Source organism: Littorina saxatilis, linkage group LG11, assembly GCF_037325665.1.
Source record: "Littorina saxatilis isolate snail1 linkage group LG11, US_GU_Lsax_2.0, whole genome shotgun sequence".
Classification (NCBI taxonomy): domain Eukaryota; kingdom Metazoa; phylum Mollusca; class Gastropoda; order Littorinimorpha; family Littorinidae; genus Littorina; species Littorina saxatilis.
The window spans coordinates 1,419,262-1,444,267 of NC_090255.1; the positions used below are offsets into that span (position 1 = coordinate 1,419,262).

At 40.1% G+C, this 25,006-nt stretch overlaps 1 protein-coding gene across 2 annotated transcripts in view; it reads right to left on the reverse strand.

Moving 5' to 3' along the window:
* Positions 1-6,698: 6,698 nt before the first annotated feature.
* Positions 6,699-25,006, reverse strand: part of LOC138979377 (contactin-4-like) — a 140,030-nt gene continuing 121,722 nt past the window's right edge. The window contains exons 14-16 of one of the 2 annotated variants that reach the window (XM_070352085.1): positions 9,805-9,852; positions 9,425-9,532; positions 6,699-7,269 (exon numbers count right to left, since the gene is read on the reverse strand). In XM_070352085.1, coding sequence (XP_070208186.1) covers positions 9,465-9,532; positions 9,805-9,852 — 116 coding nt within the window. In that variant the 3' untranslated portion in view covers positions 6,699-7,269; positions 9,425-9,464. The remainder of the gene's footprint in view (positions 7,270-9,424; positions 9,533-9,804; positions 9,853-25,006) is intronic. The other variant, XM_070352086.1, reaches the window with a different exon arrangement.

Sequence of the window (25,006 nt, forward strand, 5' to 3'; positions counted from 1 at the left end):
TTTGTTGAATGTTTTTGACATGTTTTTTTAATTTGATTTGCATTTGTTCAAGCGTGTATTTGTTAGTCCAAAATGAGCTATGTATGTGTTGTCCACACCAGCAACATAATATGTACATCTGAGCGTTCAGAACTTACCAATCGCTAAACAGTTTTTCTCACTAACTAAGACTGCTCAACCCACGAGCTATCGAGGATTCAGGCTGCTGGGGGAATATAAGTTAAACAGAGTTGCCCCCCCCCCCCCCCCAAAAAAAAAAAGAGAAACAAAAAAGAAGAAGAAATGTAACCTACACAAATACTAATCACGTCTACGTCTGTTGACTGAATTACTTCATACTGATGTAAGTTAACGTCAGCTCATGTTTAACCAGTCACATAGGTTGCACACATGTAGGTCAAATGGTCTGATTGTCGTGCTCCTTCGAAAATTAGTTCGGAAATCGGGGGTCGACTCAACAGTACAAGGTTTCATATCGAGCGGTCATCCTGACCTCAGGTCAAAATGAGTTCGGCTCATTCTCTCCCTGACAGGATGCCTTGAGTTTCCTTGTCTGGCAAGGAAACCGATATTTTTTTTTAACATATTTAGAGCTTTTTGTAATGTATTATTGATATAAGCAGATTCGCGATCGTCGATAATGATTTTTCATGGTGTTTTGTAATTTTTGAATTGCAGAGGAATTTTTATTATAGACAGTTGCAAGCGAGCAATTTTTCGCGGATGTATTTACTGTGCAAAAAACTCTAAATATGGCATAAGTGTCACGTGATATTAAACCGTTTGGTTTTGCGCTCACTGGAGCAGACAATTTTTTGACAGTGATGCAACGGTCTCCTTCTGGCAGCAGTCCCAAAAGTTCGACTTGTTTTGACCTTATAACGATGTCTTTATCATAACTGTGAAGAACAGAACGGAGATCACTGTCGAAGTCGGCCAATCTGCAATCATTTTCGTCTCGAGAACACTAATCTCAAATTTAGATCAGTGCTCGCGAAAAACATATGGGAGATAACTCTTGTATTCTTGTTTTGATAGATTCGCGTAGGACTGTAGCGTCCGGTCAGAGAGACAACTGGCGATAGCCGTGGAGCGAGGATTATCAGAATGATCGAGCGGTAGCACCCAATATTTGTCCCCCCCCCCCCCCCCCCCGGCAGATTGTTAAAGTTGGGGTAATTTGAAGGACCTAGTACGAGCGCATACCGTAACCAACCTTATATAATCGTTAACTTGAATACATCAATTGCATGGCAGGATCAGGACATTTTCCATGGAAGAATGCGGTCATGTTACATTAGTGTATATGTATTCATCTTTAGAGTTGGTAAGCAGTGGAAAGTAGAATCGCATGTCTTCCAATGTATGAAAGTGGTAGAAAGACCGTCTGTTCGACTTGAAGTGATCACCCTGGCTAAAGCGGAACCTCGTTTAAGCTTTTTTGTTGTTGTTGTAATTAACAGCTATTGTGTTTTCAGCGTAGCCATAGGGTCCGATATTTAGACGAGACAAGTATAATGCCGACGAGTCGAAGACGAGTCGCATTATACTTGTTCGAGTCTAAATATCGGACCCTATTGCTACGCTGAAAACACAATAGCGATTATATAGCTGTTATGACCTTGATTTGTTGTTCCAAACTCAGTTACAAAATGACAATTTTTGCGTCGATGCGTTGATCTCAGGTTTTGATAGCAGACAAACTTCTTACGCGCATCATGTTCGCGCAGACATGCACACCGCTACACGCTTTCTGACTTTGGAAGAAAAACTGACTCCAAGTGCATTCGACTTCACAACACAGTTGTTGAAACAGCTTTTTAAGTTGTCAGTGTATGCTGTTGTCGATAGAAACATCGCCGTGGTACAGATGGGTAAACCGGAATCATGCGTCGGCCATTTTTCTCAATATGCTTTTGGATATTGAGTAAAATGGCCGACTTCCGCCGCATTATGCTTTGATGATCGGAAGAGACCATCCAATCACAGCCCCCGAATTCCCCCACGTGTTCATCAGAATAGCTATTAACAGCTATTGTGTTTTCAGCGTAGCAATAGGGTCCGATATTTAGACTCGAACAAGTATAATGCGACTCGTCGATATAATGATATTAAACGACATCAGTGTAGCATAATTGCCGAAATACGGCTATGTGAGACTATCCAATGAGATTCCCCTGAATTTCCCCACGTGAATATCAGAATAGCAATATAAATAAATAATAAATAAATAAATAAATTATGAGAATGTATAACGCACACATATTTCACCACAAGGCGACTCAAGGCGCACAGGATACGATGATATAATGCTGCTACATTGTGTATGTCTAGAGGTAACAGGTGTGTGTTTCTCTGCATACTGTTCTCTTTAATAATGTTTGTAACTTTTTCTGTGATGTTTTCAATTATCTGGCTACTGTTATAGATAGCTATGGCTATTTTTGCATTTGTGTGATACTTAATTTAACTATTTTGTAATTAATATCTGTGATCGCACCTCTTCAAGGTGCATACTGGTTGTTTGTGGAAACACAGAAACATGTCTGTGGTGATCATCCAAGCGAAAATACTAACTTTTTTGTTGTTGTCTGTGATGTGTTGTACAGAGTTGCTATTCAGTCTGAAATTCCTTATTACGAATAAGTACTGACTGTACATTTTTTTTAACTTTTAAAATATGTTTATGTTTATTTTGTCGACACATTTGCAATATCGAAACAATTGAAATCATACTAATAACTTTGAAAACAGGTTACAGAACGTTATCAGGACTCCTAATCAACAATGACTAGGTGGAGGGAAACATTACCATGAAATAAGATGACTAGCTGTAAGTATACAATATCATGATATTAGATGACTAGCTGTAGGTATACAATATCATGCTATTAGATGACTTTTTCCTTATTTGTTCTTGATTCGCGTGTGATTTTTGTATGTTGAATTTTAAGTTACACGCTTAGTGTTTGCCATTTTCACTGCAGTGTTCAGCTACCACTGGGTTTTATTGTGTATTTAAAAGCACCTTTTTATTCTGCAGACTTGTTGCTAGAAAAAAAAACACGCACATAATATGTGTTTGTGTTCACCCGTGTATTGAACATGTTTTTGCAAAATGAGTACCATGCGCCATATTACACAAGCATTTAAGCTTTTTGTTTATTGAAAAACCTTGCTCTTTAAGGCGGTTGATCCAAACGATTATCCAGTTGTTTTGTTTTTTAATCTTACTTGTTATTTTCTAAACTTGACTCACTGTTTTCAATTAAATGTTAAAGCACTCACTCAGCTTGAAGTCTATTGCATAAATAGTAATGTTGAAGTGTTGGTTACTAACCATACTTGCTATGCTTCCGATTACATGTCTTGTTGACCCGTAATTTGTAAAAATGAAAAAAACTAAACATTTTACAAATCGCGGGGCGCGCCTCGTGATTTGTAAGAATTGTTTTACAAATCACGTAAATACGCCCGATATTTTCTTGTCATCTCGAAAGTCCAGGGATTTATTAGCTTGGCGGTAATAACGATGTTGATAAAGACAAATTGAGAATTCGCCTGCACATGTTTGTGACGGACACACCGACAGACAGACAAGTCTACGCTTATCACGCTTCAAAATCGAAATATAAAAAAAATAACATGTGCAGATTAACTCACACACTTTCATTTTCATATGTATGTTTTGCCTGGGACTCCTTTATGGTTGACTGGGCTCTAAACAACAACTATTGATAATAACAAAAGGCATGTATTACTTTGTGGAATGCCATGTTTGTACATTTTTACATACATTGGTTTAAGGTTGAACGTAATTTGTAAAATGTGTTTACATTTCTACAAATCACGGGGTTTTTTGTTCGCAATTTTGTGAAATTGTTAAATATAATATCTGGTTTTGTACACATTTATGTATGGGATACTATTCATGGAGTCATATATATTTAAGACATATAATCCTTCGTCTATTCTAACATGCCTAGAAGTCTTTGGGTGAAACAGTCGTCGCCCTTTTACAGCGTAGTGTGCCACGTAGGTTGAGCAACAAACATCATTTTCCGACCAGAACCTCAAGGTCACGTGACATGGTGTAATATGTAATGCTAAGTCCAAGACAATACGGTACTCATGTTTCTACTGAGAAGACATCACTGTCTTCTTGACAATCAAGACATCCGTACAGTTTCAGCCCTTGTGTCCTGATTGGATGACGTAATATGTAATGTTTACGTAGATTTCTGCAAGAATGGCAATTGACGTCATTGAGGTTTCGAAAGAGAATATTTACTGAGGCACATTAAGTTTTTGTGTGTGAGAAATACAAGTAAACTTTATCGACTACACTGTTTACACCACATGTAAAACACTCATTCCGTTTCTACTGAAAGTTGTCTGACATCTCAAAGCTTTCTTGTTTTTGATCAAGAGAAATGTCGGGCGGAGTGGCCTAGAGGATAAAACATCAGCCTCCTAATCGGAAGGTCGTGAGTTCAAATCCCGGTCGCGGCCGCATGGTGGGTTAAGGGTGGAGATTTGTCCGATCTCCCAGGTCAACTTATGTGCAGACCTGCTAGTGCCTTATCCCCCTCCGTGTGTACACTCAAACACAAGATTAAGTGCGCACGGAAAAGATCCTGCAATCCATGTCAGACTTTGGTGGGTTATAGAAACACGAAAATACCCAGCATGCTTCCCCCGAAATCGGCGTGTGGCTGCTTGAATGGCGGGGTCAAAACGGCCATACATGTGCAAAAACACGAGTGAACGTGGGAGTTCCAGCCCATGGACGGAGAAGAAGAAGATCAAAAGGAATAAATACCTCCACGTTTTCTCTGTTGGTAAAAACATGTCAGCAGTTTAAATCTAAATCAAAAATGTCTCTGCCCACATAATGCAAAACACTATTATTCATACGTTTATATCTAACTGTGTTAATCAGTTGCAAATTGAACTTTATGTTGATTTTTAGTGAACATATCTTACGCAAATACCTATCGTGTAGTTCAATTTGACTTTATTACACTTATCCTTACAACTGTATAACTTCATTTATCCAAGTTACATATCCACGTCATTAACAATAAACCGACCACAAATGAAATCAAGAATAATCAAATATCAACTAAACTAGCTTAGTAAGATTAATAACAGAAACAAATGCACACACACAACCACACACACACACATGCAAAGATAGACACACACACACACACACACACACACCATACACACACACACACAAACTCACACACCGTAGAGTTGAGTGGTATGATCACACTACTTGTATATATGTGTGTCATACCATGATGTAAAGGCAGTAGGAATAAACTTGATCTATTCACTTCTGTAGGTGTGGGTCTATCTTTGTGTGTGTATGTGTGTATGATGTGTGTGTGTGTGTGTGTATGTGCTTGCGTGTGTGTGTGTGTCTGCGTCTTTCTGTGTGTGTGTGTGTGTGTGTGTGTGTGTGTGAAACTGTGTATGTGTGTATGCGTGCGTGCGTGTGTGGGTGTGCTTGCGTGAGTGTGTGTGTCTGTCTCTGTGTCTGTGTGCGTGTGTTTTTGCGTGTGCTTATGAGGGTCTCTTGGCGAAAACGAAGAATGCACTACATCAAATTGTAAATTATGGTAACTCACACACACACACACACACACACACACACACACACAAACATACATACACACACACGTACACACACACACGCGGGGTCCTGATTTGGCCTATATGGTCCGCTGGACACACACACACACACACACACACACACACACACACACACACACACACACACACACACACACACACGCGCGCGCTCTTGATTACCCTGACTTATGCTTTCTCTGATTGTTAAACTTTCAAAACATGTTCATTACCTTTTATTTTAAACATATCAACCACGATCCAAAACGATCCATTGTTTGATATTGGCAGACCTTATCTTGTGCTGCTGAAAACAGTAATAACACAAATGCCGTAAACAAGCAAGCTTACAGCGGATTAACAATATATAAGCTTAACTGACAAGCAACAAAACTGTAAAACTGTAATATCATTTATCAAACATAAAATGGCTTCTGAATACAATAAGGTTTAAACGCACACACACACACACACACACACACACACACACCTACACACACACAAACTCACACACACACACACACTCACGCACATACGCATACACACACGCGCGCGCGCATACACACACACACTCGCGCACACACACGCGCATAAACACACGCGCGTGCGCGCGCACACACACACACACACTGTGACACACAATCACCCGCACACTAACACACATACACACACACACACATACACACACACACACACACACACACACACACACACACACACACACACACACACACACACTTCCAATAAAATCTAACAAAATGAAGCGGCTTAGTACACTGTTTCGTCTCACACAACCGACACATTTTTGCATCATTCAACTAACTGTCGTTACACACGGCAAACGGTCAAACGAACGTCGTCTGCTACCACGTGATTGACCGGGACAAAGGATACTGACTCCGTGCAAAACAAAACTAAATACAAACTATGCAAACAGCACAGATGTGTTAGTCTTTGCCACCAAAGCGAAACATAATATAAGCGTGTTTGGTTGTACTCCAATCTAAGTAAGTGGTGACATGTTTACATAATCGATTTATTTTAGTCTCTAATCTACACCCAAATGCATCGGTAGACTGACCGTGAGATTAGGATTGGATCAAACAGCAGCAGAATAAGGAATTAAGGAACTGGTGGGACGTGTTAACAAAATCGAATTAGTTTGACGGAACCCTTTTGAGGCGCATTAATTCCTAATCTACGCTCAAATGCGTACGAAGGTATACTGACCGTGAGATTAGGATTGGATCAAACTGCGGCAGTAAAAGCCATAATCGTTAAAAACAAAAAACAAAAAAATCTAAAACTGCCAAAATATTGAATATATAAAATGATGCAGCTCGTGTTCCTAGCTATTAACGTTCTCCTTAGTTCTGAATGTTCATATTTCACAAACGTCGACCCATGTTTCTAAATCCACTGTGACTGGGTGTGTAGCCTCTACATCTTCTGACTGCGTATCAGTAAAACATAAACAACATTATTATTTGGAAAGGAACAACAATTTGAAAAGAAAACAGCAAGGCATTAGTAGGTGACAGCATTTTCTGTTGACCCGAAGACATTTTTTCTTCATCAAGTTTCACTCGGCGCCACTCAACATTTCCTTAAACTTGAGCGGCTCGACATCTGAAAAGAAAAAAAGTGTGTTTGTAATTCTGGAATAGTTAAAGTTTTTTGTTACCACTTGATCGGGTGGGTAGGGTAGGCAGGGGCATATCTGCAAGATATGATACGAGTTTTGAGCTTTTCTGAAAGATATAGACATACAGAAATACAGACATAAAACAGACACACATAGACACAAACACACAGACACACACGCAAGCACGCACGCAGATACACACACACACACACACACCCACCCACCCACCCACCCACACACACACACACACACACCCACACACACACACACACATATGCAAACACACACACATGCAAAGAGAAAACTGACAGGCAGACACACACTGCATACCTTTAGATCATTTGAAAACCCGTAATAGTATAATTATAAGCGAGCAAGTAGGACACAAATAATGTTACAAACAACTCCACTAACATTTCTGACCCGAGTTTAAGAAAGAAAAGAATTCTGTACTCACCGATACAAGGACAGCACAATAATACCAACTTTCGCTATAAAAGCTTCTTCAGGAAACAGACAGAAACAAAGGACAACAAACAGCAAAAGCAACACTGACAGGACGGACAAGGACAAGGACAAGGAAACCAGAAAAGAAGATGGAGGGAACACTAATCTAAAAATAATGGATAGCGCGTCCCTTCTTATGGGGCCCGGGTAGCTCAGGTGGTAGAGCACTGGACTTGTGATCGAGAGGTCGCTGGTTCGAATCCTGGACGGGACGGACACGGGTCAACTTTATGTGCAGACCCAGAGACGGTATCCATCTCCCACCCCCGTGTCACCACAATGGCACGTTAAAGATCTTGGTCATTCTACCATAAGTGCAGATGGCTGATACCACCTAAACACGCAAACATCAAAAAGCCGTGAGGGCGTAAAACTCGAATCGTATAAACCAATTCATGTCCAATATAGGCAATTAAGACCTGGCGGACAATAAGCCCCTTAAAATTTACTTTTACTTTCCCTTCTTATTGGCTATCACAACGTTGACTCCAACATATCCGCCATCTTGGGACACCGTTCGATACCGCGATGCTAGGTCGACAGCGTAAAATCGCACCTATTGAGAAACCACATTGCTTCCATTTCCCGGGCGCACTCAGCTTCCTGTAAACCATCAGTTTCTGGTCACAGACACTGTCAGGCTTTTACACACAGTACAAACACCCTTTCGTTTAAACACTGACCGCTTGAGAACATCCTAGGTGCCCTCCGTAAAGAGCGAGAATTTTTCGAAGAATTTGTTTTTGCGTGGCCAGCCAGATTGTTTGAGTAACACAATCGGACGCCTCGTTTTGGCGCAAGAACTAACTTTTAAAATCTAAATAATAAATTGACAGCTTGCAACACAAACATTCTTAAATCATAAAAGATTTTTGTTTCCATCAAGACAAGATCAGTACGACTCGAAGTTTTGAAAGTTTTAAAAAAGGGAGCCCTGTGCAGGTCATGCAAGGTCGTGTTTCTCAAGCAGACGAACTTTCTGCATGTCGCTGCTTTCTTTGAAATCTGTACCGCGGCCGATAAGTTCGTGTGACTCGGTTTGGTGCATTTTAGATTCACAGGTAAACAATTACGTGCTATTGCAGATACAGCGAGTAAAGTAAACCACGAAATCTGGTGTGTGGTTTACGCAAGCAAATTAGCCATTAAAACGAACTGTGTCATTTCATGCTGTTAAATGCTATTGCAAGTGTGTTCCATAAGGTTAGAACTGCTTTTTTCGTGAGAAAATTTAAATCGTTTTGTAAATCATTTGAGGCATTTAATCACATACTGCGAAAACATAAAGTGGATGTAGATCGCATCTGTGAACCTGTTTAGATCAGTGGTGCTACTCGTATTCAGGGGAGAGAAGACTCTCGAAACTACGATTACTTCCCTTTGATCCTGTTTGTCAGTGTGGTGGGGTATAATAAGATGGCGGCACTTTGGTCAAGCTGTTTCATTGGCTGTGCGCTATCCATTAGTTTTAGATCAGTGGGAAGAAAACACAAAAGGGAAGGAACTCTGCCAACGGAAAGAAAATACAAAGGATAGTAGTCGTTCATCTCACCAGTCTCTTTAATATTTAGATTTCTGACCCAACTATAGAACATCATCAATATCGGGATAGTGCACAAACGTGGAATTTACTTTCCGTTTTTGTCCTTTGAATTGACACAGTACAAACGTATCAGCCGTTCGTTTCTTCAACAGCTGTCGTCTCTGGAGAAAAGTCCAAAGGACGCAGGTAGCCATCTTCTAAAAAACACACAAATCAACAGATATTTTCAGATCTCAGTACAACAACAGAAAAAAAATGAAGTAACATAAAAAGGATTAACTAAATTTGATGTACAAATTGAATTAAAAAGACTACGCGTCGTATTATGAAATAAAGCAAATCAGAAACAATACAATACAGAACATGTGCTAAAATGTAAACCTTAAGGCGTCTTTGCTTCACAAGCAGCAACACTACAATTACAAAGCAATGAAGACGACAGTCAAGTCAAAGGGAGGTAAGTCCTCACCGTCCGTGTCACCAAGTAGTTCAAGGTACGTGTGACACTCCTCATAGACTGTAGGACAGAGAAAGAAAGATTATGTAAATGTCTAAAAACGTTGCCTTAATCTCCGAATTCTTCCAAATTATCCACACAACCTCACTAACGTACACATGCATTAACACGCACGCACGTACACAGAAAAACACTCAAACACACACACAAACATACACACGCACGCACGTTCGCATGCATGCAAGCACGCAAACACACACAAGCGCTGTCTCTCCAAGACATGATACTAGTTTTAAGCTTTTCTGAAAGATGCAGACTGACAGCCAGCCAGCCAGTCACACACACACACACACACACACACACACACACACACACACACACACACACACACACACATACACACACATGCGCACACACACACGCACACACAAACAATGTGGTATGTCCTTTCTACTGATGCAGGTGTGGAGTGCATGAGCAGTAGAAAACGAGAGGTTTTTGCGTCCATTTTGAGGGGTACCATGACAAAAATCGCTATATTTCAGAAACGCCTGGATGAATTGATTCGACACTGTCAGGATCTCAAGTCTATATACGAGACCTACGTCTGATAAAATAACGCATCGTTACAGGTATTTGTTGAGATGCTAAGCAATCTTCCGGAACATGTTATAAAACGTGTCACAGGTTTATAGGTTTACATCCACAAAAATCAAGACCGTGCATGCATACAGACAAATAAATGTTACAAATAGTGCCAACGTATCATTCAAATACAATCACTAGTTTACGTTTCCTAGTCCTGTAAAAACTATCACATTTTTAGGGAGGATTGCAATGCGACAGCCATGTCCAGTCATCCGTGACCGCAGCATGTTTTGATAGGTATTCAGCGATAACCGCTGTCAACAGCAAACAGCCTGAACGTTCAATTTTGTATCATGTGTTTACATGACTAGCAAATTTCTGTCAGGCAGTTCTTGTAACGACTGTTTGTCTATTTGCATGCAAAGTCATGAATTTTTGGGAAGTACATTCACAAACCTGTGACGAGTTTAAAAACATTTTCTGGAAGAGTTCATAACATCTGAGTACAAAACTGAAGTAATCCACAATTTCACTCAGGGTAAGTTTCGTATTTAGACTTCAGATCTTAGAAGTTTTAAATCTATCTATTGAGGTATTTCTGAAATACAGCACTTTTTGTCATGATACCCCTCAGAATAGACGCAAAATCTGCTCGTTTTCTACTACTCCTGCGTTTCACACCTGTATCAGTAGAAATGAGATAACACAAGCGATACGCAAGATAGCAAAACAAAACAACCTGTTCTGGATTGATAAATGATTTTACCTTCTTCTCGTATTTAAAAATTGACAAGTTCCATCGATTCTGAATTTTTGTCGATTTTTGTTTTATTGGTACCTGACGTTATTGTCAGGTCGATTTTGGGGGTACCCTTACTTCGGCGGCTGTCACGTGATACTTATTACAGAAATCTTTGATCCGAACGTGTGTCAGGTAGCCAAGTGATGGGCCTTTCATGGCATATACAGGTTGAATAAAATGACACGGGAATGAATATTTAAGTTGGGGTACGAAAATGAGTGCAATAATGGTTTTGCTCAGTTTAGAACAACTGGAATCCCACATGGGTCCAATAAAAAATAGATTTAGAAACATATGTACCTCTGACTGCACTGTCGGGGATTTCAGAATAATAGTGATCGCTTTCGTTATCTGGAGATGCCTGGTCCTCCTGTACTGCCGACTGTTCTCGAGGTACAACGTAAATTGCCGATCCTTTAGTCGGATGAAAACACATTGTTTTGCCTGGAAAAAACACAGAAAAATGATGCAGAAAAACGCAAAGTATGAACACATAAGCCGCGTTAAGCGATATCAAAACAAGGAGTCAATCCGTCGGCCTGAGAGTAAACCCGGGATCACGCATCAACAATCCAAGTGAGGCTTGGCTAGCCCAAACCCGAAGACCTAGACGGGTCGCGCTGGTCTCTGTGAAGTATGCGAACATAGGACAGATGTCTTTTTATTGTAAGCACATTTCCTAATGAAACATGGTATATGTATTTGTCTTCATTTTCACGAGTTGAAATACCACAAAAAGGATGACAATTATTGCATTTTTTATATGTACTGAATCAAAAAAAAAAAAAAATATGTCATGTTTACTCTTAAAATGTGCTCAGAATTAAAGAATATATATTTGATTATGCAAATTACATACTATTTTCCATGTGTGTGTACAGCAACTCAATAATGAAAAATACTACCGAACGTGAGTTTATGATATTTTACATTTGACCTCTATCAGTAATAAGACCCAGACAGGTGTTCCCCATTATATAGATAAGTGATTGTTAATGACGTCACACCCTCTTTTTCTGTACAAACGTTGAGCGTGCACTCAGGTGACATCATTTTCTTTGAGGCCATGAAATGAATGACATTTTTGGATGAGCTGGCGAAAGAAGGAGCCGTGGAAGACCAACCTGAAAACAGTGTCAGCTTTAGTGAGCAGAAGACAATCATCAAGGCATTGATGAGGCCAAGGACAAACAGAGATGACTACCACACAATGTCCATAGAGCAGCAAGTCAACCTCATCAGGCTGCGTACTGGCCACAACAGGCTCAATGCTCACATGAACCGAAAGTTCAAGCTGGCGCCATCACCAACCTGTGCCTGCGGTCAAGAAGACCAAACAGCGGAACACATCTTACAGCGATGTCCCTTACTAGATGAGGAACGAAAAGAAGTGTGGCCGTCACCAACTCCCTTGCAGACCAAACTATACGGCAGTCGACAGGAGTTGGAGAAAACGACAACATTTATCACCAGTGCTGGACTGATCGTGTAACCTCTGCGAACGCCAAGAAGAAGAAGATTGGATAGCATTGCAACTCAGAAGCTTCAAAATAAACTAATTAGTTAGTTTAGTAATTTTTTTTAATTCTGTTGGAACCTTAAATTCAAACAAGAGAGTAAAAAAAATCGTATTGCATTCTTTATCATTCGTTGAAACCTAAAATAAATATATATATATATATATATATATATATCATGTGTACTCTAAAAAACGTGTACAAAGTACAAGAAAATCGGCTAATGCAAATAGGGTTCTATGTATTTGGGTTTCGGCTAGCCAAGCCTTGCTAGTCTCGATGATGAATGATCCAGGGTTTTGAGTGATGCCGTTTTTGTCTATTTGCAGGCCGACAGATTGACCAGATGTTTTGACAACACTTTACACAAATTGTTTCTAAAGATCTTCAAGCAATGGACCCTATCTTTGACAATCTGAGCCCCTCAGATAGTACGTCACTTTTGAGCCCCCTCAAAAGTAAAACTGTGGCAGGTTCTTCTGATAAAATCTGTTTGTAGCAAAACAATTTTATTTTTTTTATTTTAGCCCCTAGAAAGGAAGTGACGCCACAGTGCATTGAGGAAGATATCTTCAAACGATTCTGGACAAATGCACCGTTCTAAGATTTTGCATTTGTGACCAAAGTAACTTGGACATTTTGAGGTCAACCACAAGGTATTTAAAAAAAGAAGATGTTTCTCCTTATCTCGTCAACAACCCCTTAAAATATTAGGGCATATCTGAAGGTCATCAAGCTCTCGGATTGTGTTAAATTGTGTTAAATTGTGTTAAATTTACAATCTTAGTCTCCAAAAGCACATGACACCGTTTCTTCACTGAAATGGCCAACCATTAGCAAGTACGTATATACTTTAGTATAGTTAGATGTAAATGCTTGTACAACTGTGCTTTAATTTTAAATGTGTCAAGCGCAAAGAGCATAATTGTAAAGTTATGATGTTGCGCTATATAAATGCTCATTTATTATTTAAGTTATTGAGACATCCCAGTGCACAAAGGGATTTATTCCCGCAGTGGGGCACTGCGGTTATGAAATTAAAGGCCCCTCCTGTTTTTGGAACCGCAGGAGCTTTCTAGTTTGCTGTTAGGTAGATTTTTGGTTCCTCTTTCCTGTCATGCTCTCTTTTTCTTCATGAATTCTTTTCTTTTTTCTGCCTTCTTGCTCATTCACCTGTATTTTTTCCAAAAATCTCTTCTCTTGCCGCTTGTCTCGCGATTCATGTATAGTTTAATCTGTTAGTGTTCTGATGTAAGTCCAGCAGTAGATAGGTTAAGCCTATTTTAACATACTGGAAACTGGTAATCTTCCAGTAGGTATTAATTTAGTTTTACTAAAGCCTGCTGGGACACAAGTAATGGGTTAGTGCATTTGTAAACAGGAATCGCTTGACAAGTGGCCCCCTTCATCCCCCCCCTTCCTCGTCCTGATATGGCTCTGCGTAGTCGGCTGGACGTTAAGCAACAAATAAACAAACAAACAAAGGGATTTATAGAGCAAATCTCGAAAATAATTATTGAACTCAGCGCTGAGTTCAATAATTATTTTCGAGATTTGCTCTATAAATCCCTTAGTGCACTGGGATTGTTTCAGTAACGATATTGTCAGTACCGCCAGAGAAAAAAGAAGATTCAAAATGCACACTTTGCTACGCGCATTTGGATAGGCGTAACTGTGTGGTCAGGTCGTATACAGTAGGATCTACTTTTATGTGGGCTGTCTGAAGTGTGTCGTGCGTTCGTCACACGCAAACTCTTGTTTTAATTTCTGTTGGTAAATTCCAGTGTAGCGTTAAGCTAAAAAGTGATGATCTTTCATAGAGACCTCATTTTAACTCGGAGAAAGGACTATGCTCTTAATTATTTGCGATTCGAAACCTTCATCGAGCTTCGACAGACTTGACTGTGCAGAGTTTTGCCCCTTGCCAAGGTCGACGGAAAGCACATTTTCAAAATAAATGATTCTCGTGTGGTATCTTTACTCATCGGGGAGTCTGGTACTAAATATGAACGGTAAGAATGCTCTGAACCCTACACGTATTATATACCCATCGTTTTATCGTTCACATTTGCCCAACATGTTAATTTGCTGAACAGGATTTATGTCGTCTGCTAGTGCTACGCACTGCAATGAGTCTCATTTCAAAAACAAAAATTGCTCGTCTTGTTGCACTGAGTCTGCAAGCACGAGGCAGGCTGGTAATAAGTCTTATATATATGGTAAGAACGTTCTAAACCCTACACGTTTTTGATTCCGATTGTTCTTGCCTTGAAATAATAATTCGGAAACCATTCATTTATTTCAGTGTAGTCTGCTACGCCGGTGCTGATCTAGCTGCTAGTCTACGTTATCGAAATAACACTTGTGTTTTCTGTTAGCTGCTGGGATTTGTATATACTAACTCATTATTTGGTAATGTGGATAATAAGCTACATGCCACTAACATGGCATAATTATGAGAGGAATCTTCGCAAGTCGAAACTGAAAAATTAGACACAGCAGGTTCTATTTTTAGATCAGTGGCAACTGTAGGCGGCACAGGCGCATGCAATCTGTCAGAAAAAACCCACTTCTGCTTTTAATTAAAAAGCAGGAAATGTATGGTCATAATCATTGGTATTGTGGAGAATATAAGCTACATGTCATTAATTAATTCTGAGGATGAGAGTACAGTCTCGCTTTGGCAAAGGGTGTAAGAATACGCTCTGTGAAAAAGTTAGCGCACTCCAAGAGTGCGCTAACAGATTTAGCGCATCGCCATTAGCCAATCAACTGGTTCACATCAGTCATGTGACACCAGTACTTACTGACAATTATTATTATTATTATTATTATTATTATTATTATTTAAGTTATTGAGACATCCCAGTGCACTAAGGGATTTATAGAGCAAATCGAGAAAATTCATTATTGAACGAAGCGCATAGCGCTGAGTTCAATAATTATTTTCGAGATTTGCTCTATAAATCCCTTAGTGCACTGGGATTGTTTCAATAACGATATTGTCAGTACCGCCATAGAAAAAAGAAGATTCCAAACGCACATTTTGCAATGCGCATTTGAATAGGCATAACTGTGTGGTCAGGTCGTGCACAGTAAAGATCTACTTTTGTGTGGGGTGTCTCAAGTGTGTCGTGCTTTCGTCACACGCATTTTAATTTTTGTTGGTAAATTCCAGTGTAGCGTTAATCTGAACAGTGATGATCTTTCAGAGAGACCTCATTTGAACTCGGAGAAAGGCTCTTCATTATTTGCGATTCGAAACCTCCAGTCGAGCTTCGACGGATTGACTATGCGGAGTGACTCCCCTTGAATTGACTCAAAGCGGGACTCGACGGTTCGCACATTTTCAAAACAAATGTGGCATATTTCTCGTGTTCTATCTTCACTCATCGGGGAGTCTGATACTAAATATAAACGGTAAGAATGCTCTGAACACTACACGTATTATATCCCCATCGTTTTTTCGTTCACATTTGCCCAACATGTTAATTTGCTGAGCGGGGTTAATGTCGTCTGCTAGGCTACCTGCCAACCTGGGCAATGGAACGACTGCAGTCTGCACTGAGTCTGTACGCATGAGGCAGGCTGCTAATAAATCTTATATATGGTAAGAACGTTCTGAACCTTACACGTTTTCGATTACGATTGTTCTTGCTTTGAAATAATTCTGAAACCATTCATTTACTGAACTGATGTAGTCGTATTTCTGTGTTGTCTGCTACAGAGTCGATCGAGTCAGTCTTCCAAACTTGTCTAGCTGGTACGTTATCGGAATAACACTTGTGTTTTCTGTTCGCCGCTGGGAATTGTATACTAAATCATCATTTGGTAAAGTGAACGATAAGCTACATGCCACTAACACGGCATATGAGAAGAATCTATGCAAGTCGGCGAAAATTAGATGAAACACAGCGGCTTCTATTTTTAGATCAGTTGCACTGGCACAGGCACATGCAATCTGTCAGAAAACCCCCCACTTCTGCTTTAATTGAGAAGCAGGGATTTTATGGTCATTTGGTATTGTGGAGAATATAAGCTACATGTCATTAATTAATTCTGAGGATGAGAGCACAGTCTTGCTTAGGCAAAGGGCGCAAGAATACGCTCTGTGGAAAAGTTAGCGCACTCCAAGAGTGCGCTAACAGTTTTAGCGCATCGCCATTAGCCAATCAACTGGTTCACATCAGTCATGTGACACCAGTACTTACTGACAATTATTATTATTATTATTATTATTATTATTATTATTATTATTTTCTAACTGCTGAAGTAAGTAACAACAAAAAGCGTAGATAATATTTCCTTAGCACAGAAGTTCGTACCTGACTTTTAGGGGGCTTACATTTCTCCTACAATGTTAATGCAGTTTTGTTACAATACAATACAATACAATACAATAACTTTATTAATCTCTAAAAGAGAAATTACATTGCTGAGCGTTTGTGTCCGTAATAATAACATACATAACACATTCAAAATAAACATTTGTTCTTTGTCCTGAGAAAATATAGCACATTGGTTATCACATAAGAAAGTATATTAAAAATAAATTAACATGCATTCACCATCAACAATGCACAAAAGAAAGTCAGCACCTTGCCGGTTATCACATGTTGTCTAAAATTAAGAGAGTAGAATGCAAAACAAAATCAACAATACTGAAACAATACAGAACACTGACCCCGTGCATCAGAGCGACAACACCAGCATCTACCGCCCCACCTGAGAATTGAAGATGTGAATTGCAGATGGAATGAACGAATTTCTGTAGCGTGTGGATCTTGCGGTTGGTTGTCTGAATCTGTTGCTCCTGTCTGTCCGTCTACTGTCAAATTCCGGTCTGAGTGGGTGCGAGTCGTCAGCCAAAATCTTCTGTACCTTGTCAGTCAGTCGTCGTTCATGTGTTGATGTGAAATTGTCCTGCTTCCTCCCTACCACCCCACTTGCTTTCCTGATGAATTTATCTAATCTATCCCTGCCTTGCTTGTTGATGTTGCCACCCCAACACACGGAGCCAAAGTACAACACACTATTGCACGTTGAAGTGTAAAACATCTGAAGGATTTCTTGTCTGATGTTAAAAGACCTGAGTTTTCTCAAAAAGTACAGGCGAGAGTGGAGTTTCTTCACAAGGGCATCAGAGTTTGGTTTCCATGTCAACTTATTGTCTATAATCACCCCCAAATACTTATACTGCTCTACCTTCTCTACGACCTCCCCCTTTATCACTATCTCCCTGTGTACATGTTCCCCCCTCCTGTTGTCCATTATCATTTCCTTTGTCTTCCCCACATTAAGCTCTTAATAGTTGTTTTCACACCACCCCACAAACCTATCTACCTCCTGCCTGTAGTCAGAGTCGTCGTCAACAGTCAGCAGTCCGGTCAGTCCAGTGTCGTCAGCAAACTTGGTTATGGGGCAGGAGTCACTAGAACTTCTGAAATCTGCTGTGTAGAGAGAAAAAAGAAAAGGTGAGAGTACTGTGCCTTGTGGTGCCCCTGTGTTTGTGCAGATTGTGTCTGAAACTGATTGCCCCCCCACCCTAACATACTGTGGCCTGTTTGTCAGGTAGTCCATAACCCAGAGGATGGTTGCTGCTGGGACATTCATGCTAAAAAGCTTCTCCGCCATTAAATGAGGCTGTATAGTATTAAAAGCGCTGGAAAAATCAAAGAACATCAAGCGAATATAAGAGCCAGGCTTTTCTAAATGAGAGTAGATCTTGTTTAAAACATTCAACACAGCATCATCAACACTCCTGTTTTTCCTGTATGCAAACTGACATGGATCAATAAAATCTTTCACACAATCACTCAATTTGAACAAAACAACTCTCTCAAAGACTTTCATACAAACAGAAGTAAGTGCCACAGGTCTCAGGTCATTCATGGTTATCACAGTCTTTTTCTTTGGCACAGGAACAATGCATGAAGTTTTCCATAGGGCCGGTACCCTGCTAGCACCAAGCGACATGTTAAAAATGACTGAAAAAATATAACTAAGTTGCTCTGCACATAGTTTTAAAACTTTGGGCATCATCCCATCTGGTCCCCCCGCCTTGCTAGCATTAACATTCTTCAGCCCCCTCTTTCCTTCTTAAACTAAAATACCACAGTTCAAAGAGCAGACAAGGCACTATACCTTTTTTCTTGTAGAGAAGAGCCATCAGCACGATGACAAGAATCAGGATCCCTCCCAATGCACCAAGCACGGCAATCACAACGATGTTCTTTTCTGGAAAGGAAACAATGACACACACAACAAGTCGCGTAAGGCGAAAATACAACATTTAGTCAAGTAGCTGTCGAACTCACAGAATGAAACTGAACGCAATGTAATTTTTCAGCAAGACCGTATACTCGTAGCATCGTCAGTCCACCGGTCATGGCAAAGGCAGTGAAATTGACAAGAAGAGCGGGGTAGTAGTTGCGCTAAGAAGGATAGCACGCTTTTCTGTACCTCTCTTTGTTTTAACTTTCTGAGCGTGTTTTTAATCCAAACATATCATATCTATATGTTTTTGGAATCAGGAACCGACAAGGCATAAGATGAAAGTGTTTTTAAATTGATTTCGACAATTTAATTTTGATAATAATTTTTATATATTTAATTTTCAGAGCTTGTTTTTAATCCAAATATAACATATTTATATGTTTTTGGAATCAGAAAATGATGGAGAATAAGATGAACGTAAGTTGGGATCGTTTTATAAATTTTTATTTTTTTTTACAATTTTCAGATTTTTAATGACCAAAGTCATTAATTAATTTTTAAGCCACCAAGCTGAAATGCAATACCAAAGTCCGGGCTTCGTCGAAGATTACTTGACCAAAATTTAAACCAATTTGGTTGAAAAATGAGGGCGTGACAGTGCCGCCTCAACTTTCACGAAAAGCCGGATATGACGTCATCAAAGACATTTATCAAAAAAATGAAAAAAACGTTCGGGGATTTCATACCCAGGAACTCTCATGTAAAATTTCATAAAGATCGGTCCAGTAGTTTAGTCTGAATCGCTCTACACACACACACAGACACACGCACATACACCACGACCCTCGTCTCGATTCCCCCCTCGATGTTAAAACATTTAGTCATAACTTGACTAAATGTAAAAATGATCTTGCAACATTTCACTGGACAAGATGTTACACATTGAAAAAAAAGTGTTATGATTCAAGCATATGTATGTCTTGGTATTTATTCTACTGTCACATCTATTTTTAGTTCGTTTCACAATTTAAGTAAGGACAAGATTTAAACAAATTAAATCTAGGATCCTCAAAAAAAAAGTGCAGACGATATCATGTTTGAACAGATGGCATTCAATGAAAAAGAATAATAACAGTTTTAGAAGTATTTGCTTGTGTCTTCATTTAATTAGGTTTTTGTTTAACTTTCACTTGATGAAGTCATTGTTTTGAGGTTATGAATAAAACAACAAGGCTATCAATCTCTTGAAAAGTTTGAACCCGACAACGAACTATCTTAAACCGCCCAACGAGATTCACAGCTCAGTTTCCGATTCAGACTAATGACACCATTCACCGGGAATGCTTTGCAAACTGTGCAAACATCATCTGTAGACTTAAGGCCGACATCCTTCTCAGTTTGCGATTGTGGATGCAACACGTAATCATCATACTTTATGCCTCTGACAACAGAATGAACATAATTTTATGGCAGTAGCTGCTATCCAGATTTTCCTGTCTAAACTTCAACGGATGTTCTTTGCTAATTGTAGGTATGCCTTCTTAAAAGTGCAGACAAACTCAACTCAGAAAGGGTGGAGGTGGAAGTGTCACATGTTCTGGTATGGGTTTAGTACAACAGCTCATAAATTACAGAGCACGCAGGTCCTGTTCTTGTTTCTGTCACACCCACTATTGACTGTCATAAAATGTGCATTTTGGCCATGTGGCTGCACGTGCCATCCTTGAGTAAACGCTCATTTAAGCTGCACAGCAAATGACAATCAGAAGCGATCAGTCCATTTTAAACACCCCCCCCCAAAAAAAAAAATGTGTTTTTTGTGGTTTAATATGTGCTCGTTGTTATAAAACACACACACACACACACGCACACACACACACACACACACACACACACACACACACACCGTTTAGTCGTACTATATAATTATATACAATGATTTTTGGGTTGTTGTCAGACCAACTTTTTGTTGGTCCTGGAGGAGCATTTCGTTTTCTGTTTGATGTTTACCGTGAAAGGTCGAAGGCCGAGATGGTTCAAGATGTAACAATGGGCGATATGCTCCCCGCGGACATACTGGTCAAACAACAAGGTGTTAGCTTAGCCACCAAACATCGTTTATGTCATCGTTTTGAAATACCAAAAATATGTAACAAGTAGTGGGCAGCCATATCCTGAACGTAATTTTTTCAAAGCAATTCAGGGCCTCAAAGCACGTCAGCAAGTTATCATGTCATACTTGTGTGTGTGTGTGTGTGTGTGTGTGACGTCAAACGTAACCTGTTATCGCTTTTCTTCCAGTCTTAAAAATTGTACATAGGGGCCATCATTGTGCGGGTTTAGTGAGTTTTTAGCATTTGTCTTTTCTGTTAAGTGTATTAAGACTGTTCCTTGTGTAATAAGCGATTATAGAGTAAAGTTGCAAATTAGCCATGAGTCGTTGCTGTAATTATCAACATTGATTGGGTCTTACAGAGTAAATGCTTACAATCGTTGTCCTCGGAAACACGAATCCAAAGCCACGATGGTTCTACATGTAACCACAAGTGAATGAAATACTACAAGTAGATAACTCTGTTTATTGGCTCTATCGACGCCCGGTAATAACCGCTTACTTCCCTTTATATGATAAACCGTCCATTGATCGTCGTTTTCCCGAACTAACTCCTTAGTATGTCATCGAAAATAGAGGATTTAAACATTAAACTAACTGCTGCAACAGCACTGATGGTCGAGTCATTTAAACATTAAACTAACTGCTGCAACAGCACTGATGGTCGAGTCATTTAAACATTAAACTAACTGCTGCAACAACACTGATGGTCGTGTCAATCCAAATGCTATTGCATGTAATCATAAAGAGTTTGTCTATGTTTTTAAAACAATTGTATTTTCTTAAAAAGTACGCCCGGGCAGTAACGTATATGACTAGGAGATACAAGTAATTAATATGTATTAATGTGCCGCGGTAAGCTCACGGCCGACCGTAACGGAAGTGGGAAAAGTTAACATCTGTTCATATTATTTGAAGGACCCCTGGGCAACGAAAAACTGACATGGTCGCTTCTTATTGTAGTGACTTTTTTTGGGGAACACTCACCAACGGGTACTTTCACGTCCACGTCCACCAAGACTGTCTCAAACTCGTGGTAGACTTGACGTGAGTACACTCCCCTGATGTCCCCCATCTGTTGGTCCGTCAGGTCGCTGGTGTTGATGTAGGCCAGGTTGGTGTTGACGTCGTAGATGACGTGGGGCGGAGCGCTCACTCCATCGTAGGTTTTGTCGTTAAAACGCCACTTGTAGGCCACAGGGTAGAGCTGGTCAGACGTGGCCACCACGGTCAGGTTTACAATGTCGCCTCTTTCTATCGTCTGCTCTGGTAGTGGTTTTGCAACAAATTCAATTGGCACTGCAACAAACATAATGGTCGTGTTACCGTAGTGTGGGAAAGTCATGTACACAAACAATGCAGTCACAAAACAGGCGGCATAGAGACATAACACACAGACATACGCGAGTACCCTCAATCAATCAAATGAACTGTATGATCTCTAACCTGAGAGAATGCAGGGGTGGCGCAAGAACATAAAGACAAACAGATCACGACATTATTATTAACGTTAAAATAAATGTACTAACTGATACGATTGTTTCATAACACCTCACCGTAAGGATGTAAAAGGAAATACATGTCACCCTGACATCTCAATGATAAATCACAAAGCCAACAGAACCAAAACTGAACACAACGTTACTCACGAATGACGTTGAGACAGCCGTCACTAAACTTCTCCCCCACACTGTTGCCGACGTAGCACTGGAAGCAGGCAATGTCCGTGGTCTTCTGGGCTGACTTCACTCGCAGTTCTCGCTTGCCGTTGGTAAACGCGAACTTGTTGGGATCTGAAACAACACAACGATAATGAGACATGATGCATTGTTTTAACTCTATGAAAGTCTGGATGTAGATGTTCATATTCTGCTGCATTCTTCAAATGTTACTGCAGTCAATTCTGCCCTGGTGACGACCTCTTGATAACGATCACCTCCCTACTCACAACCCCAACTTCGGGATCGTCCACGATTTGTTAATTCAAAATTCTCATTTCCACTGTTTATAATGACCACTGTTTATAATGACCACTGTTTATAATGACCACTGTTTATAATGACCACTGTTGATAATGACCACTGTTTATAATGATCACTGTTTATAATGACCACTGTTTATAATGACCACTGTTGATAATGACCACTGTTTATAATGACCACTGTTGATAATGACCACTGTTTATAATGACCACTGTTTATAATGACCACTGTTGGTCAGTCCCTTTGGTGGTCGTTAAAGACAGGTAAAAACAACCACAGCAACAACTAATGGTTAGATGATGAGCAGCAACAACTAATGGTCAGATGATGAGCAGCAACAACTAATGGTCAGATGATGAGCAGCAACAACTAATGGTCAGATGATGAGCAGCAACAACTAATGGTCAGATGATGAGCAGCAACAACTAATGGTTAGATGATGAGCAGCAACAACTAATGGTTGGATGATGAGCAGCAACAACTGATGGTTAGATGATGAGCAGCAACAACTAATGGTCAGATGATGAGCAGCAACAACTAATGGTTAGATGATGAGCAGCAACAACTGATGGTCAGATGATGAGCAGCAACAACTGATGGTCAGATGATGAGCAGCAACAACTAATGGTCAGATGATGAGCAGCAACAACTAATGGTTAGATGATGAGCAGCAACAACTAATGGTCAGATGATGAGCAGCAACAACTAATGGTTAGATGATGAGCAGCAACAACTAATGGCCAGATGATGAGCAGCAACAACTGATGGTTAGATGATGAGCAGCAACAAGGCACTTTGACCTCATGCAGTTACACAGATCGACAGTAACTTACTGTATGTCATGTCCAGACGCTGTCCGTTCTTAAACCACCTGGGGGGATCAGGGGGGACCTCTCCGGAAGCTGACCTTGCCCCACAGTGAAAAACAGCATCTTTGCCTTGAGGGACAGTTGTGAATTGCAAAGGTTTCACCCAGATGGGTGATGCTGGAAAAAAAATAATAGGACAACCGTCAAAGCATTATAAGACAGTGAAGCAATTAGGATGGAATCACATAAAATCATTCATAAACTCAAACACAAACTCAAATGAATAATGTGCATGTACATACACACACACACACACACACACACACACACACACACGCACACACACACGCACGCACGCACGCACGCACACACACACACACACACACACACACACAGACACACACACATATGTATAGGGCACACACACACATACACACATACAGAGTGTATTCAACATACAGAGTGTATTCAACATACATGTAACGTTGAGGGTCATTCTGCCCTCAGCTGTTCCAATCGTGTTGCGACCAATACAAGTGTAGGGTTTTTCGTCTGCCTCCTCCAAACTGGCGATCTTCAGCACTCTGCCGTGGCTCTCAGTGGTGTAGCGGCCAGTGCCACTGACGATTGTGTTGCCAGCATTGTCCTGCCATTCTATGGCTGGTACTTCATTGCCTGGGTCATTTACACTGAAAGACAGTCAACAAGAGTTTAAAATAAAATGACGTTTACTGATGATAAAAGCTAAATATAACACAAGAATCAAGTCAGCAAACAATAACCAGCAAGGATTACAGTGGAACCCCTCTTTACCAAATTCAGAAATCTGAGAAAATCCGGTCTTAAATAGGACAGAGCCTTAAAATGGGGGTAAATTTAGAGGTTATGAACAGATAATCTAAGAAAACAGGGCAGTAAAAGGGAGGGAGTCTTAAATGTGGGGCCTTACAAGGGGGGTTCCACAGTTTTACTAATGTTTGCCAAGAATTACTCTGCATGAACAGATGAATGGTCTATGCGGTTTGTCAAACGTTTAGAGCAATGAATCTGACTGATTTTCAATAACTGACAATTGTTTGTCACGCTTTCTTCATGAAAACAGACATTCCTCTGAACTTGACATTGCTAACAAAAACAACATGATCCAGAAAGTTCTGTTACTTTCACTAGGAATTGTCCCCCACAAT